Source organism: Hippichthys cyanospilos, chromosome 14, assembly GCF_059441005.1.
Source record: "Hippichthys cyanospilos isolate Australia breed blue-spotted pipefish chromosome 14, RoL_Hcya_1.0, whole genome shotgun sequence".
In the NCBI taxonomy this organism is placed as follows: domain Eukaryota; kingdom Metazoa; phylum Chordata; class Actinopteri; order Syngnathiformes; family Syngnathidae; genus Hippichthys; species Hippichthys cyanospilos.
The window spans coordinates 7,706,329-7,722,248 of NC_142382.1; the positions used below are offsets into that span (position 1 = coordinate 7,706,329).

Sequence of the window (15,920 nt, forward strand, 5' to 3'; positions counted from 1 at the left end):
GGCAGAGGGAGGAGTACACCCCGGAAGTAAGCTGAGAGAACAGGAAGTAAAAAAAACAAGGGAAAGTACCCCGGTTCGGATCCCACAAGAACCCGACACCGTTTTCTCACAACGCCCGATTTGTTCTTCGATTTTTGTTGACGGTATGTTGGAAATATTTGGAGCTCTATTTTGGGGTACAGCATTCTCACCTTAAAAGGTTTTCGGTAGGCAGCTTCTTCTCTTTGTGCCGCTATGTCATTGTTGCTAGTTTTCATTAGCGGTTCGGCTAAACGATAACACAGGGCAGATGCTTTTGCAAACGTCTGATCTTGTCAATTATTATTGTGATTAATACGTTATACCCATGCTTAAGTTTATGTTTAACCTTTAGTATTATATGGGCCAAATGGTGAAACGTCATAAAATTGGCTTCCATAGGATCCAAATTTTCCTCCTACTGATTCTGTTTTAAAATAATTTAGGTTTTTTTTTTCAAATTCAGGCGAATCAAAAAGTCACAACAACTCTTTGCCAGACCGACCTTACGAGCTTATTTTTATTGAATACTTGTTTTTAAACTGATAAAGCGACAGCAATTGATTGAAGATACGAGAACAGAATAATACGTAGTGGGCAATTTCATAGTTTAATGTTTCATAAATATTGTATCATTTTCTAATATTTTTACGTAGTGGGCATTTCATAGTTTAATGTTTCATAAATATTGTACCATTTTCTAATATTTTTTGTGGCTAAAATTTTAATTAAAACTTAAAAATTTTAAATCATCATTCTCATTGCAAAATGAATGTTGATTATCTTAAATTTACTTTTCTTTTCACTGTAAATGATGACTTTATTCCTCAGTTTGACTTCTTAAAAATAGTACACCTCCATGGTTTAGGTTAAAAAAAAGCCAAATATTCTCTGTGAATGTAGGACTTTTTACTTTCTAGAAAAACAATGAGCTTTTTAATCATAAATTGATGACTTTCTTCGTAAAAACTATGACTTTGTTCTTGTAAAATTTGGATTTTTTTTCTCCCTCTAATAACGTCTTTTATTGTGATTTGTGATTTTTTTTTTTTTTTTTTGGTGACTATTTTGCTTGTCAAGCCCTTTGAGACTCTGTTGTGTTTAAGGCCTATGTAAATAATTTTGGGTGGGTGGAAGGGGGCGGGGGGTGGCTGAATTGAAAACTTCGTTGTTTGAGACCCACCCAAATATTTCCTTCAGTCACTTCCTCATGCTTGTCACCATTTATTGGCCGCGTTCAGTGTTAATGATCAGCGAAACTCTCATGACTGGTCACTGTTGACACAATCTCGTGCCTGTTTGTCTCCCATCAGAGTAACAACAACATCATCACTAGCCGTGCATGTGAGGACCAGTGTCGGCACGTTGCAACATGGCCAACGATACGCAAGATGTGGAAAACAATGTGGTGAGTACCAAACGGACAAAAAATGATTGCTTAATGCAGACTTGCAAAATGTATGACTTAGTGTGTCACTGGATGTGTGTGTTTGTTTATATGTGCTTGTGTGTGTTATTCTGTGTCTGTATGCATTTGCGCATTACCGTGTGGGTGTGTGTATCTTGTACATAAAAAGGTGTCCATGCTTGCAGAATCAAAGTCCACGTTATAACCACCATTGTGGTAAAATGGGATTTACAGTATCAATGCTTTAATAAACGCTCACACACACAGGCACTCTAAACACACTTACACATAAACGCTTGCTTCATGCGTTTATTTGTTTGCAGTATCGAGTTCAGACACGTCTGCCTTGTAGTCACGCAGAATGATTCTTAGTTCACCGCGTATAAGAATCTGAGTGCAATGTTTTAAGAATTTTTACACATGTTTTTGACAATTTAAGTCTTTAACAAATGAATGTGAATGTTTTTATAAATGTTGGATATACGTCATTTAGGCCAGGTGCACACAATGTATTCTTTGAAAGAGGACTGAAACAATATGTGTACTATATATGTTCTATATAATAACAATATGTTGACCTCAAGGGCCTGTCGTATTAATTTTTATATAGTGTCTTGTTTGTGGCCTAAATGTGCATACTGCAAAGCTAAATTCATCAGTTCGTTTTTTTTTTTTGAAGTGTGAAAATGTCTCTTTTGTAAGGTCACACAAATACTAAAGGAAAAAGTAATGTAAAGCAATCAAATGTTCCGCCTGTAACTCACATCTGTGTTGTTCATTGTTCATTGTCTAAAAAGAAGTTATTGTATTAATTATATATTTTAAAAACTACTCTGCTATCAGGATTTTTTTTTTTTTTTTTTTTTGCCAAATCGATATCAGCCTTAAGAAAATACATATAGACCAGTGCGTAGTATACACGAGTACCTAAATAAATTCACTTTTATGTCTTATTCTAATTTCATGTGATGATGAAATCCCATTAATTAAATGTGTCTTGTGTTTTTAGGATCAACAGGAAGCCAACAATAGCACTGGGCAACACCAAGAAGATGGGACCACCAGAGTTCGATCCAGGAGTGGCTCTGGGGTTCCTGAGCAGAACGGTCAGGCCCCCTCCGCCCGGCCGCCTCGCGTGGAGCAGGCCGACGAGGAGGACGATGAGGAGTTGACGCTCAAGTATGGCGCCAAGCACGTCATCATGCTTTTCGTCCCCGTCACGCTGTGCATGGTCGTCGTCGTGGCCACCATCAAGTCGGTCAGCTTCTACACGCAGAATGACGGACAGAGGCTGTGAGTAGACAACAATTGGTGCAACCACCTGATGGCGCCATTGCAGCGTTTTAGCCACTATGCTTTTCGATTCAGAAATTAAATACTGACTGACTTGTTTGAAAGAAACCTCAGAAAAAAACTTTTTTCCACAAAAGGTGTTTATTGCAGTACAAGGCCCATTCTCGGAAAAAGTAAAAAAAAAAAAACTTTACTCCTGTAATAAAATGTGTTTTTGTGTTTTCCTTTAAAAACAAAGTAATACACTTTTTTTAGGAAAAAAAAACACTTTCTTCCTGTAGTGTTGCCTTAATTCCTTCTACATTTTGTTGCAGAAGCATACTGTCTTTTTTATCTTGAAATATTATTTCTGTAGTACGATACAACCTTTAAGCCTTTTTTTAATAATAAACACCCTTTGTCCTTAAAACAATGTTCCAGCACGTTACTCCAGTAAAAAAAAAAAAAAAGGCCTACAAAAAAAAATACTACTCATGTAATAATAGGCTTGTTTTTCTTTGAGAAAAAAATAATTTTCTAATGTATAAACAAAGCTTGTGATCTAGAAATAAAAACTATTCCTATAGTAATAAATCTTTTGTTCAAAATACTGTCATTAAAATGGCCTTTTCCGGTCAAAAATGTTTATTTTAGTAGTTTGTTTATAATGATTTTATTGCCAATCATCATATTTTCCTTTTTTAAAGAATGTTGTGTAATTTATTATAAATGATTTAACTACAACCTATTACAACACGTATGCTTGGAAACACTCTAGGGGTCTTTTGGCTATGGTGATAATCACATTTATGTGCCCGCCAGGATCTACACGCCGTTCCCAGAGGATACGGACACGGTGGGCCAGCGGGCGCTGAACTCCATCCTCAACGCCACCATCATGATTACCGTCATCATAGTCATGACACTGGTGCTGGTGCTGCTTTACAAGTACCGCTGCTACCGGGTGCGTCATACGCTAGATAAGCTATTTCCTCTCTAAAATAATGTCTTGTCTCGCTTTTGAATTGTGCCTTTTTATTTTCATTTACTTAGGTGATTCAAGGCTGGCTTTTCATCTCTTCCTTGCTCCTGCTCTTCTTCTTTTCTTACATCTACCTCAAGTAAGCTACTCTTGGTCTCTCACCCCCCGCTCCCTCCATCCCCTTTTAACTTACGACCTGGCCCTGTGCGCGCCCGCCAGGGAGGTGTTTAAAACCTACAACGTGGCCATGGACTACATGACGCTGGCGGTCATCGTGTGGAATTTTGGCGTGGTGGGCATGATGTGCATCCACTGGAAGGGCCCGCTGCGCCTCCAGCAGGCCTACCTCATCATGATCAGCGCTCTCATGGCACTGGTATTTATCAAGTACCTGCCCGAGTGGACCGCCTGGCTCATACTCGCCGTCATATCCGTCTACGGTGAGCACCACCCCATTCGAACCCCAACCCACCTGCCGTGACCTTTTTATCCTTCACGGAATCTCACGCCCGTATCTGTGTTTAGATCTGTTGGCGGTGCTGTGTCCAAAAGGCCCTTTGAGGATCTTGGTGGAGACGGCTCAGGAGAGGAACGAGCCCATTTTTCCTGCCCTCATCTATTCATGTATGATGAATTTGCACAACAATACACGGCACTCGGGTTGGGCAACTATGACTAAACTGATAATCAGTTACTTTTATTGATATTGAAATCATCGTTAATGAAGACATTTATTCACAAATTCCAATGTGGGGGATGGTGAAGTGAGCGGAGAGTAACAAAGTACGCACGGTAAATACAAGCACCTTCTTGCCAACCTGCTGACAAGGTCAACAGTCACTCTGCAGCTACAATGGCTGCAGCTAACTGCTCAAATCCATATAAGCATTAGCATGAAGCTTTTCAATATATAGAAATAATCAAAACGCGGACGCTGCTTAACTTTTATTTCTGAGGAGATTTGAAATATATACCCTTCAAAGGGGTAAGCAAAGGGTTTTCAATCCTGGTCCTTGAGAGTTGGTCTCCTTGATGTTTGAGATGTTTCCTAGCTGCAACCAACCTGATTCAGATGGTCAGACAATCAACAATGTCTGCAGAAGCTGGCCATCAAGAACCAGGATCGAAGACGTAAACACAAAGAATTACAAAATGATGTGTTGTAGAGTAAATTCAATTGGTTTTACATGTATGCAAAATGTGCAGTCTCTGTCAACTGCACGTGGCTGTAGAGTAATTGTCATGACAATTAATGTGCTTTTGAACACGTTAAATGGGATGTTTACATCCCTGTAAAATGGTGAATCGGATCCAGATTTAACATGTTTTCACTCGACATTTTGTTTTCAAAGATTAGACAAAAATGGAAAGTATGTAAAATTTTCCTTGCTGCATTTACGATATATCGACATAAATTGTATAATTTATTAGCTCTACTTCAAAACATTATGAAGATGTCACATTTTCCATTTTCTAGGGGCCTAAAATGACTATCGGAAAAGATATAACTTGCATAAACTTGATTATTGCATAAAACGAGCGATGGAATGCTCTGGTTGGGCCATATTTGACCCACGTGCCACATGTTCACCATGCTTGATTTAGAGCCTTCCCATAACCTCATACGTGTTCTTGTAAACATTAACGATCCTTTAGGGATTTTGATAACACCCGTGGATTTGTGTTTCAACCTCAGGGTACATATCATGCATGTTTTTGGCATGTGGGCGGAAACCACATTCTCATTGAAGGAACACACGAGAGCCCAGATTAGAAGCTTCCATGCATTCTTGTTGGCAGCCAGCACGGCTGACCACGCTGGCGTCGTATAGAAATAAAGCAAGAAGAATGTGAACTTTTCCTCGTCCCGCAGCAACTATGGTGTGGCTGGTCAACATGGCCGACACGGACGCGGGGCCCAAGAGGAGCTCGGGTGACGCGACGTCGCCTCAGCCCGAACTTCAAGGAGGTGAGCCGTGTCTCTGATCCAATTGCGCGCGGTAGCGATTCAGCCCGAGGTGCTAACGGGGATGCCCGCGCGCAGCTGCGGTGACCCCGGCGTCGCCGCCCAGTCCGTTGGGGGACAACGGAGGCTTCACGCCGTCCTGGGTGAGCCAACAGGAGCATCAGCTGGGACACATGCAGTCCACGGAGGACAGTCGGCGGGAGATTCAGCAGATGCCCTCCGACCGGCCGCCCGCCGACGATGACGAAGAGGAGCGTGAGTGCATTGTTTTACCTTTTACTACAGCTAATTAAGAGAGCATTAATAAGCACAAAATTATTAGCTGATATGTAGTTGTATTTATTGTTTTTTTTTTTTTAACTCATGCAAAACTAAGGCAAGTGATGCAGAATCTTATTTACAATGCCAACCTGGCTGCAGACAGCAAAGTAAAACGAGACAAAATGAAAGTATGCATAAATATTCTACATATAGCACAAAGCGGCTACATATACACATGAAATAATAGCGCCGGTCTCATTTAGTTGATGATTTGCCGTGGAGGTGTTAACATTTTAACATGATGTTTATGTTGCATTTACATTGTACCAAAATCTGGATCAAATCTGGATTAAACACATTTGAGATTTTGCCAGTGCTCAGCATGGGAGGACAAGGACGAGGACAAGAATGAGGAGAGAGGGGGCGAATAGTTTTTTACACCAGACACGACTTGAACTATATGCTTATCATATTTACATATCACATATCACATTACATGAAGAGTAAAGTCAAAGCAGACACGCCACTGAGATCAAATTTGGAACAAATTCCCTCTGCATGGGTGAAATTTGTTGAAATTTTCCAATTTGAGTTTCGGCATGAAGAATATGCAAAATCACTGACTGGTGGGACCTTTTCATAACTCCTGCTACCAATACTGGGACAGGGGTAAGTACATTTACATTCATTGTTTACTTTCATACACGGCCTTTTTTTCAACACACAAATTTTGACACGATGTCTCGGAACTTTTGCCTTGCACCCAAAAATTAGCGGCCATTTTTAACTCAAACTTGACAGCCAATCAGAGACGGTGGTTTTGGGAGCAGTGCACCAAATGGAAGAAGTGAGAAGAACATCGTCCAGGTTTACTACTGTATAATTTGAAGCTGTTTTTTGACCACCTTTTCAGTAGGCATTCCAATACAAAAGCATCGCCCAAAACTGAATCCAGAATCCAGAAGCCATTCTACTACATCGCAACGTCCATTTGAGTTCACTTATTGGGCCGTATTCAGCACAAAGGGGGCACTAGATGAACGAGGGGCGCTAATGACCGCGCCAACGAGGGGCTTGCGGGACAATGCGGCGTTGTCACGTGCGCCCTGTTATATCCCCAGGGGGCGTCAAACTGGGCCTGGGAGACTTCATCTTTTACAGCATGCTGGTGGGAAAAGCCTCAGCCGCCGCCAGCGGCGACTGGAACACCACGCTAGCTTGCTTCGTCGCCATCCTCATCGTGAGTCGCCGCAAAGCCGGGCTCCGCCCCCGACGGCGCCGTTGTCGTAAATAAGCCGCCTGACGTAACCCCCCCGTGCGGCATGTGGTCGCTCCCTCCCGCAGGGCCTGTGTCTGACGCTGCTGCTGCTGGCCATCTTCAAGAAGGCGCTCCCCGCGCTGCCCATCTCCATCTTTTTCGGCCTGGTCTTTTACTTTGCCACCGACAACCTGGTGCGCCCTTTCATGGACGAGCTGGCGCTGCACCAGTTCTACATTTAGCAGGAAGAGCTTTTTCCTGACGGGAAAACTCCCCCGCGACAGGACGGGATGACGATTTTTTTCCAGCGGAGAGGAAGGGAGGGCGTGCCTCGCTTTTTTTTTTTTTTTTTTAATCCAACTCCTGTCTCAGGCTCAGCAATGCAAAACTCTTGACTGCCAGCGAGAACGTTTTGACACCTTTTTAATTTATGCCGAGACGGAGCCTTCCCGGTCCTCCTTCTACCGGGGCGGCAGGTGCCTTTCTCAGGGACACCAGGAAGTCGCTTTTCCATGCCGCCAGCGCCAAGCCGTCGAACTCGCTCCCACCCATCAACGCCGGGATCTTCGAAAGAAGACTCCAAATCTCACAGCCCCTTTCACACTGTCTGTAAAAGCTGGCATTTTTACACCTTTTTTTTTTTTCTTCTCGTGTCACTTGAGTCAAAATTCTGCCTTGACCGAGAGACAAATCCAGATAGATTTTCCTAGGTTCGTTGCGTCATTTTCGGTGGCATGTAAGGGGTGTAAAGAATCACACTAAAAGTTGCCGTTTTTACACCTTTTCCTCCCCCATGTCAGGGTATAAAAAAAATCGGAAGGGGCGGGGTATCTACACAGCGTCTGAGGTCGTACCAAAGCCGCAACAGCGTGAAAGGGTATGTCAGAACAGGCACGGAAAGTTTGACGCTGTCCGACAATTATCTTATATATCAGCTTCGGCTGGCGCGGGAATATTCCAACGTTGCATGTATTACCAGATCTGTAATTGTATATGAGGTAATATCGCAAGTCCAGGGACGGGGTGTAAGTTTCACACAGTTTTTTTTTTTTTTTAAACCGGCACATCTTCCTCAATCTTGTCACTCTGTGTAAAAGTGGCACAAGAGGAAACAGCAGACGCGAAGTCGTGCGGGGAATTTCTGCGTGTAAGGGTATGGTCGTGTAAAGTTTCTCGCTGTTGGCCCAAATTTTTCGCAGCTTTCTTCTGTTTGTATACACCAAGATGGAATTGGGCTTACAGAGCAGAATGGGGGTTGCTTAATGTAAAAATCACATTTGAATCAATTCCACATTTTTACCTGTTTGTAACGCAGCAGTTTTTGCAGATTCATAATGTGAAAAGCCTGAATTGCGGCGCAGAGATGCTCCAATGGAGCTGTTGGTTTTTTTTTTTGTTTTTCCCCTCCCCAATCGCTGCGTGAAAATGTGTCACAATCACTGGTTGCGTTGGACTGAGCTATGACAGTTTGAGTGTCTTGCTTAGGTCGCCTTTACGCACGACATCATACATCCAGACCAAGAGACACGAAAGATTTATACAGCTTGAATATGAATAATAATACTGCAACTTGATGAGTACGACACCCGAGTCATCTCTTTTCCTTTCACGCATAATTTTGTTTGATGGACGGCGATTAGGACTGTCTTTGCTTTCTCTTGCGTCCTTTAACATGTGTTGTCTTTTTGCGAGTTCAAATGTGTTTGCTTTGTTTGTTTTTTAATAAATAAAATGATCGCTGTTGTTTGTTTTCATCTTCCAATTAATAAGGGAATTTTTGAAAGCTTTTCGATAAACTTTTTGATAAAGGTAAATAATCACTTTAGGTAATTAATTACCTTAAGGTATTAAAGTTATCACTTTTAGGTAATGAATTACCTAAAGTAATTGATGAATTACCTTAAGGCACTAAAGTTATCACTTTTAAGTAATTAATTACTTAAAGTAAGTGATTACTTCAGTATTTAATCCATTTACTACCTGCTATGTTTAGACCCTTCTGCAGGCAACCACGTGGAAAATAATTGAAAAAAATACAGTATGAATAGATAAATGGTATTGAATTGCTGGAATCTTAAAAAAAACAAAGAAAAACATATAGAACCGTTTTGGTGAGTAATTAATTATTTTATGTGCTTAAGTTCTAAAGTTACTAAAGTAATCAATTACTTTAGTATTTAATCTATTTAGCACCAGATATGTTTAGACCCTTCTTTAGCTAACCACAAGGAAAATGAAAAATCAAAACAAGTGTCTGTGAATGAACGGATTTTACAAAAACGTAAAAATGCGTCTTTGGGACTGAATGAGTTGTCAACTTGGACCAAGCAGTTTTGAGGACTTTCAAAGCGTTTTCCAGAGAAGCATTTGTGTCTGGCGGATTATTCCAAGTGACGTCTCCAAGCCTTGGCATCGTGCAGGTTAGATCCACTAATGGGATTAGCTTGCTGAGGAAGAACCAGCATCTTATTAGGTGCGAATAATCACCTGCGCAGGGAGCGCTCGGAGACACAAGACTGAAAAAGCGAGCGCGCCGCCATGTCCCAGGACAAGTTGGACAGTCTGGTTCGCCGCATGGAGGAGACCCTCTCCGAGATGGAGCAACTGAAGGCCCACTGCGGCCGGCAGAACGACGAGCTGAGCCAGCTGGTGGTGGAGCTCCGTCGGGAGAACCAGGAACTGGTGGAAAAATACGCTCAGCTGGCCGGGGACATGCGCGAGGCCCGCGAGCTCATCCAACAGCTCCAGGACACAAAGTACGCCTTCGACGCCAAGGAGCGCCAGGCCCACAAGCTCAGCCGACAGCTCTGAACCCCCGCGGGGAATTTGAGGAAGGAAAGGGAAGGTCCGCCAAGGAGATGGCACAAGCTGCGCCGGGGCCTTGTGAAAGGTTTTATTTGCGGCCGTCCGGCGAGGGAAGTGTGTGGTTGGCTATTTTGGAGCACTGAGCTAAAAATACGTTGCGATCACGCACGGCCGGCGCAGGGCACAAAATCCGGGTGGAATGGACTGAAGGAAAATGTGTGGAATCTTTTACAAGGCGAAATGCAATAAAGATGTTCAAGTCTGATGGTTTGAGCTAGTTTTGTTTCATTACAACACATATTTTGATTTTTTTCGGGGTAACCGTATTAACATCTAGCGCAGGGTGGGCAATCCTCCAGGGCCGCCATCTTGCCTGCTTTAGATGTTTCCGACGTTTAGCGCACTTGATTCAAATAATTAAGATGGTAATCATGATTGCTGCTTTACACCAAAATATCACTGTTTGGTGATACAACAAATTATAACTGCATGCTGATAGTGTACTTTACACCAAAATATCATAACATTGTGATACTGTATTTTATACCAAAATATCATGATGGTACTACTTTACTTACACCAAAATATCACAATGCAACAATAGTCTACTTTACACCAAAATATCACAGTTTGGTGATACAACAAATTATAACTGCATACTGACAGTGTACTTTACACTAAAATATCAGAATATTGAGATACTGTATTGTATACCAAAATATCATGATGGGACTACTTTACACCAAAATATCACTGTGCAGCAATAGTCTACTTACACCAAAATATGGTAGAACAGAAATACTGTACACCAAAATATCACAGCATGGTGATACATTACACCAAAATATCACTGCATACCACAATACAGTGATACTGTATATTACAGCAAAATATCACTGCATACCACAATTCAGTGATACTGTATTTTACACCAAAATATCACTGTATATTACTGCATTACACCAAAATATCACTGTGGAGCAATTGTCAACTTTACACCAAAATATCGCAGTAGGGCGATACTTTACACCAAAATATCACTGCATATCACAATACAGGGATAATATATTTTACACCAAAATATCACGATGTTACTACATTACACCAAAACATCACTGTGGAGCAATAGTCTACTTGACACCAAAATATCGCAGTAGGGCGATACTTTACACCAAAGTATCACTGCAGGGTGATAGTGTACTTTACATTAAAATTTCACAATACTCAAAATATTAGGGTATGGTACTACTACTTCCAAAATCTCCGTGTGGAGAAATAGACTACTTTACAACAAAATATGACAGTAAGGCGATACTGTACTTTACATCAAAATATCACTACATGGTGACACTTTACACAAAAATATCACTGCGCATTGAGGAGAGAAACTACGATGATACTGTACTTTACACCAAGATATCACCGTTTGTTGCTATTTTACACCAAAACCACTTGGCTAGTTTGAACAAAAATACAATTGCTGCTCTAGAAAAAAAAATTGGGCAGAATTTTGATGTTTACTTCTTTACATCAGAATATCGGTTTAAGATGATTGTTAGCAACAAAACGTTGCAGTTTTGCAACTATAAATAAATGCCAGAACTAAAACTTGACCAAACTCTCACCGTGTGGTTATGATTTAAACCCAAAATATTACTGTATCGCGTTTCGCATCTCCACTGTTTACGCATGGATGGAAATCTTTTTTTGCGAAGATCCAGCGTCAACTTTTTCAACTCTTTCCACACAACTGCAATGTAACCAAATTTGCTGACAGGTGAATATTGCGCTATACAATCAGCAAGGGTATAAAAAGCCGGCTTGACATTGTGCGCTATAATCACTCGCCACCACCGCTTTCTGCGTGGGAGGCTTAACGCTCGCACAAAGTTGGCCCGGAAAATAAAATAAAATAAAATAAACGTTTTTGGGGGCGAGCGCGGTTTTCAAGCATTCTGCTGAGAAGCGCATGGCGTAAACACACAAACACACATAAGCACACACGCACACGTGGTTTGGAGCGGTCACACTGGTAATGATCCTGTCAAGAGACGTCTCATCCCTCTTTTCTGAACGGCATCGACGACAAAATGTGACAATTATACTTTACAGCCAAGGTTTATGTCCCCACGACAGCTCATTGCCTCTTTTTCAGTGTGTGTTTCTTTTAAAGTAAAGGGTGTTCACTCGCCATTTCCTCTCTAAAAGTCCCAAATAATTTTGTTTACCTGTTATTTTTGTGCACGGCTAAGGTCGTTTTTACTTCCTTTGGCGTCGTTTGATTCGTATGGAAAATTGCTAATTAAAGGCCCGCTTCGAGGCCAAACGATGTCTAATCATGAAAGCAAAACCAAATTGTCACTTTGGGACGCCTTTTATAAGATACCGACATGCCCATAAACTGCGGACTAAGCTTTTCATCAAGACACGCGCAACATTTTCCCTGTGACAAATAAGGACATGGGAAAAACCTGAACTGGAAAATATACCGCATGCTTAAGGTTATATGTGCATAAGTGGTACAAATTGATCTAGATGTATACATGTACATTTATTATATACGCATGCATGTATATATCTTGTATGCATATCTGTGTATATGTTTGTGTATGTGTATGTGCGTATATACACACAAACATCCGTTTAGTATATACACATATTTACATATACTGAAGTATGTATATGCATGTATACATTATATACACACACATTACATATACATATATATATATATATATATGTATCTATAACTATAACGACATATATATACATATACTGTTTTGTTTATATTGTTTGTTTTATATAGATAAACATATACACGGGTATGTATGCATATATGTGTATATATGCATATACAAATATAAATATCCGTATCAGTTAGGTATGCATATATGTGCATGCATATTAATGTATATATGTATATAAGTGTACATTCATTTAATATACCTGTATATGCATTTACCTATCTATCTATCTATCTATCTATCTATCTATCTATCTATCTATCTATCTATCTATCTATCTATCTATCTATCTATCTATCTATCTATCTATCTATCTTGCTCGCTAGCTAGCTAGCTAGCTAGCTATCTGTCTTGCTATCTATCTATCTATCTATCTATCTATCTATCTATCTATCTATCTATCTATCTATCTATCTATCTATCTATCTATCTATCTATCTATCTATCTATCTATCTATCTATCTATCTTGCTCGCTAGCTAGCTAGCTAGCTAGCTATCTGTCTTGCTATCTATCTATCTATCTATCTATCTATCTATCTATCTATCTATCTATCTATCTATCTATCTATCTATCAATCAATCACGGTTCATTTTTAAATTCGATCGATTTGGTCCGACCACGTGGCAGATTCTGATTCAATTCCCGACGGTAAGGCTCATATCGAGACAACCTTTTTCGTTGTCCTTGTGTGTAGTGTCAATGTATATGTATTTTTTTTTTAAATCACATTTTTGTTACCGATTTTGATACCGAAAGGTATTGAAAAACAGCACACTGAAATTCTTCCTGCTCATGCCAAAATGCCCTCCAATATTTTGGGTGGGATGCATTTTGGTGGCTAAGAACCATTTTAATAGTCTCTTGTGTTGCTAAATGAGCTCATCATAATAGAAGAAATTATTCTCATTGAAAATGTCCTTATTATATAACCGGTAATGTATTACGTCACAGAAAGTGGACATTCAGCCTTTATTTATGAACTTGTTTGTCTCATGTCAATAATTTACAGAGACATTTTTTGACTTTTTTATGTATGGAATATTTTCTCACCATCTGTGCATCATAAATAAGTTTCCTCTAGACATAGTTAAGAACTTTCCCATTGTAAATCATCCCCTGGATATCATTTTGGGCAAACATGATGAACTTTGGTTATTATTGTTTTGTTTTTTTAATTGTTGGGTCATTCTTGCAGTATTTTAGCTGAGGGATGGCTCACACTGTGTGATATCCAAGTGCCGTGTTGAACTTTGATGCAATGTCACCATCCGGGTGAAATTTCAGCTCCCTAGTGTCCTCTTTCAATGCTTTCCTTTTGATGTGAAATTCCATTGATGTAAAGATCAAACAAACCTAGGGCAGGCTTTAAAATAAAAAGGCTTTAAATTAGGGTAAAATAAATCATGAAATCAACCGAACAATTCAAACATATAATTAAATTGTATATTATTTTTTTTTTTTTTTAATACTTGATTAAAGTGCACTTCCATTTCAATTCATTTTTCTTAGGAACATTTTTTACATTTTTTTTATGAACATTTTCACTCATTAGGTAGTTCAAGTACATTGATAAAACCTTGGAAAAATGAGTTTGTTTTTTGTTTTTTAAACAAAAACCCTGCATTTTTCTTTTTTCCCTCCATCACCCGTTTTACATAACAGGCACTTTGTGAAAATGGATGGATATCAGTTCCAAAAATCCTCCTTTTGTTCTCCTCCCGTCTGAAAATAAGTTCTCCCGGGGCCTTGAGAACCTCCACCCAATTAGTAGTTTGCGCTCCTTTTAAACATAAAGTGCCCACTATTTGAAATATAAAAAGCGAGGCGTTTAAATATAAAATGAGGCTTTTGGTCAACTTGTAATCAGATGACAAAGTGGGCGTGAATAAATGATAGTAGAGTACATGCAGCGCCGGTATCCCAATGAAGATGTGCTCATGGTGGCGATCGGGTCCAAGTTGTCGCGGCGCTGGCGTGTCAGCCTGCTATTACGCTCGCGCCATAATAAGCACCCCAAAAATCACTCATGCCAATTTACTAAGTCCAAACGCTTAAGTCGTTTTTCGGCCGGCCTGGCTTGACTTGGCTATCCCGTGGAAACACATCTTTGCTCCCATTTCCCTTTCCTTGCGGGGCCGTTGTCGGGAGATAGAAAAAGTCTGCGCACCCCTTTTTTTTGGGGGGGGGGGGGTTACCCCGAGGCTCTTCAAATGGTGGCTGATCTGCGCCTAATTCCGTTTTACATGTAAATCGTGACCGGTTAATTCTGGAGATAGCCATATGTAAGAGGGGTGTAGACTTCTGCAAACGCAGAGATTTACGCCTGATTTTTATTTTATTTATTTATTTTTTTATGATGGATGGTACAGGTACTTGTAAAATGTTTTGATAAGCAGTTGTATATACTTCACCAAAAATATTTATTAAATATATTTTCATCCATTAACTAATTAAATAATTACTTTAATAATTTGCTATTTTATGTGTATATCATGTTTAACATTTACTAAACATTTTAGTTTATTAATATTAATTAGTTGATTTAAATTATTTAAAAAATACATGCGGTACATTAATAATTTCTTTAATAATTTACTATTTTATGTATATATCATGTTTAACATTTATTAACCATTTTAGTTCATTCATATTAATTAATTTCTTTAAATTATTAAAAAAATACATGTGGTACGTGATGAGAATCACTTTTTCCATATACTTGATAGCCTACTTGTGTGTAGTACACACACACACACACACACACACACACATATATATATATATATATATATATATATATATATATATATATATATATATACAGTATATATATATATATATATATATATATATATATATATATATATATATATATATATATATATATATATATATATATATATATATATACAGTATATATATATATATATATATATATATATATATATATATATATATATATATATATATATATATATATAATATTAAACATTTATTAATGTTTTTTATTATTTAATTATTGTTGTACTTGTAATATATTAGTAAATTAGTATGTTAGTAAAAGTAGAACGTAGTAAGAAGAAAGTAGTACTCAAAAGTGTAAGTCGTGTACAAAATAAATAGTACAAAAGTACTAAGTAAGTACATTTTTTATTTTTGTACTAAGTACAAAAATAAATAAAACAGAAGTTAGTTATATACAAC

The 15,920-nt window shown here is 39.0% G+C and overlaps 1 protein-coding gene across 2 annotated transcripts; it reads left to right on the forward strand.

The window, feature by feature from the left end:
- Positions 1-12: 12 nt before the first annotated feature.
- psen1 (presenilin 1) lies at positions 13-10,235 on the forward strand. 2 transcript variants are annotated; one of them, XM_088433697.1, is made up of 11 exons: positions 13-143; positions 1,332-1,426; positions 2,436-2,719; positions 3,521-3,662; positions 3,752-3,819; positions 3,900-4,120; positions 4,206-4,304; positions 5,554-5,649; positions 5,725-5,901; positions 7,029-7,147; positions 7,252-10,235. In XM_088433697.1, the coding sequence occupies exons 2-11, from the start codon at positions 1,391-1,393 to the stop codon at positions 7,405-7,407; spliced, it is 1,398 nt and encodes a 465-aa protein (XP_088289823.1). In that variant the 5' UTR covers positions 13-143; positions 1,332-1,390; the 3' UTR covers positions 7,408-10,235. The 2 variants fall into 2 exon arrangements, with proteins under 2 accessions (XP_088289823.1, XP_088289824.1); XM_088433698.1 differs by having other exon boundaries at positions 60-206.
- Positions 10,236-15,920: the final 5,685 nt, after the last annotated feature.

Coding starts and splice junctions, on each gene's coding strand:
- psen1 (XM_088433697.1), top strand. CDS start 1,391: ATGGCCAACGATACGCAAGATGTGGAAAACAATGTG. Junction 1,427..2,435: donor AAGATGTGGAAAACAATGTG/GTGAGTACCAAA, acceptor TTGTGTTTTTAG/GATCAACAGGAAGCCAACAA. Junction 5,902..7,028: donor CGACGATGACGAAGAGGAGC/GTGAGTGCATTG, acceptor TTATATCCCCAG/GGGGCGTCAAACTGGGCCTG.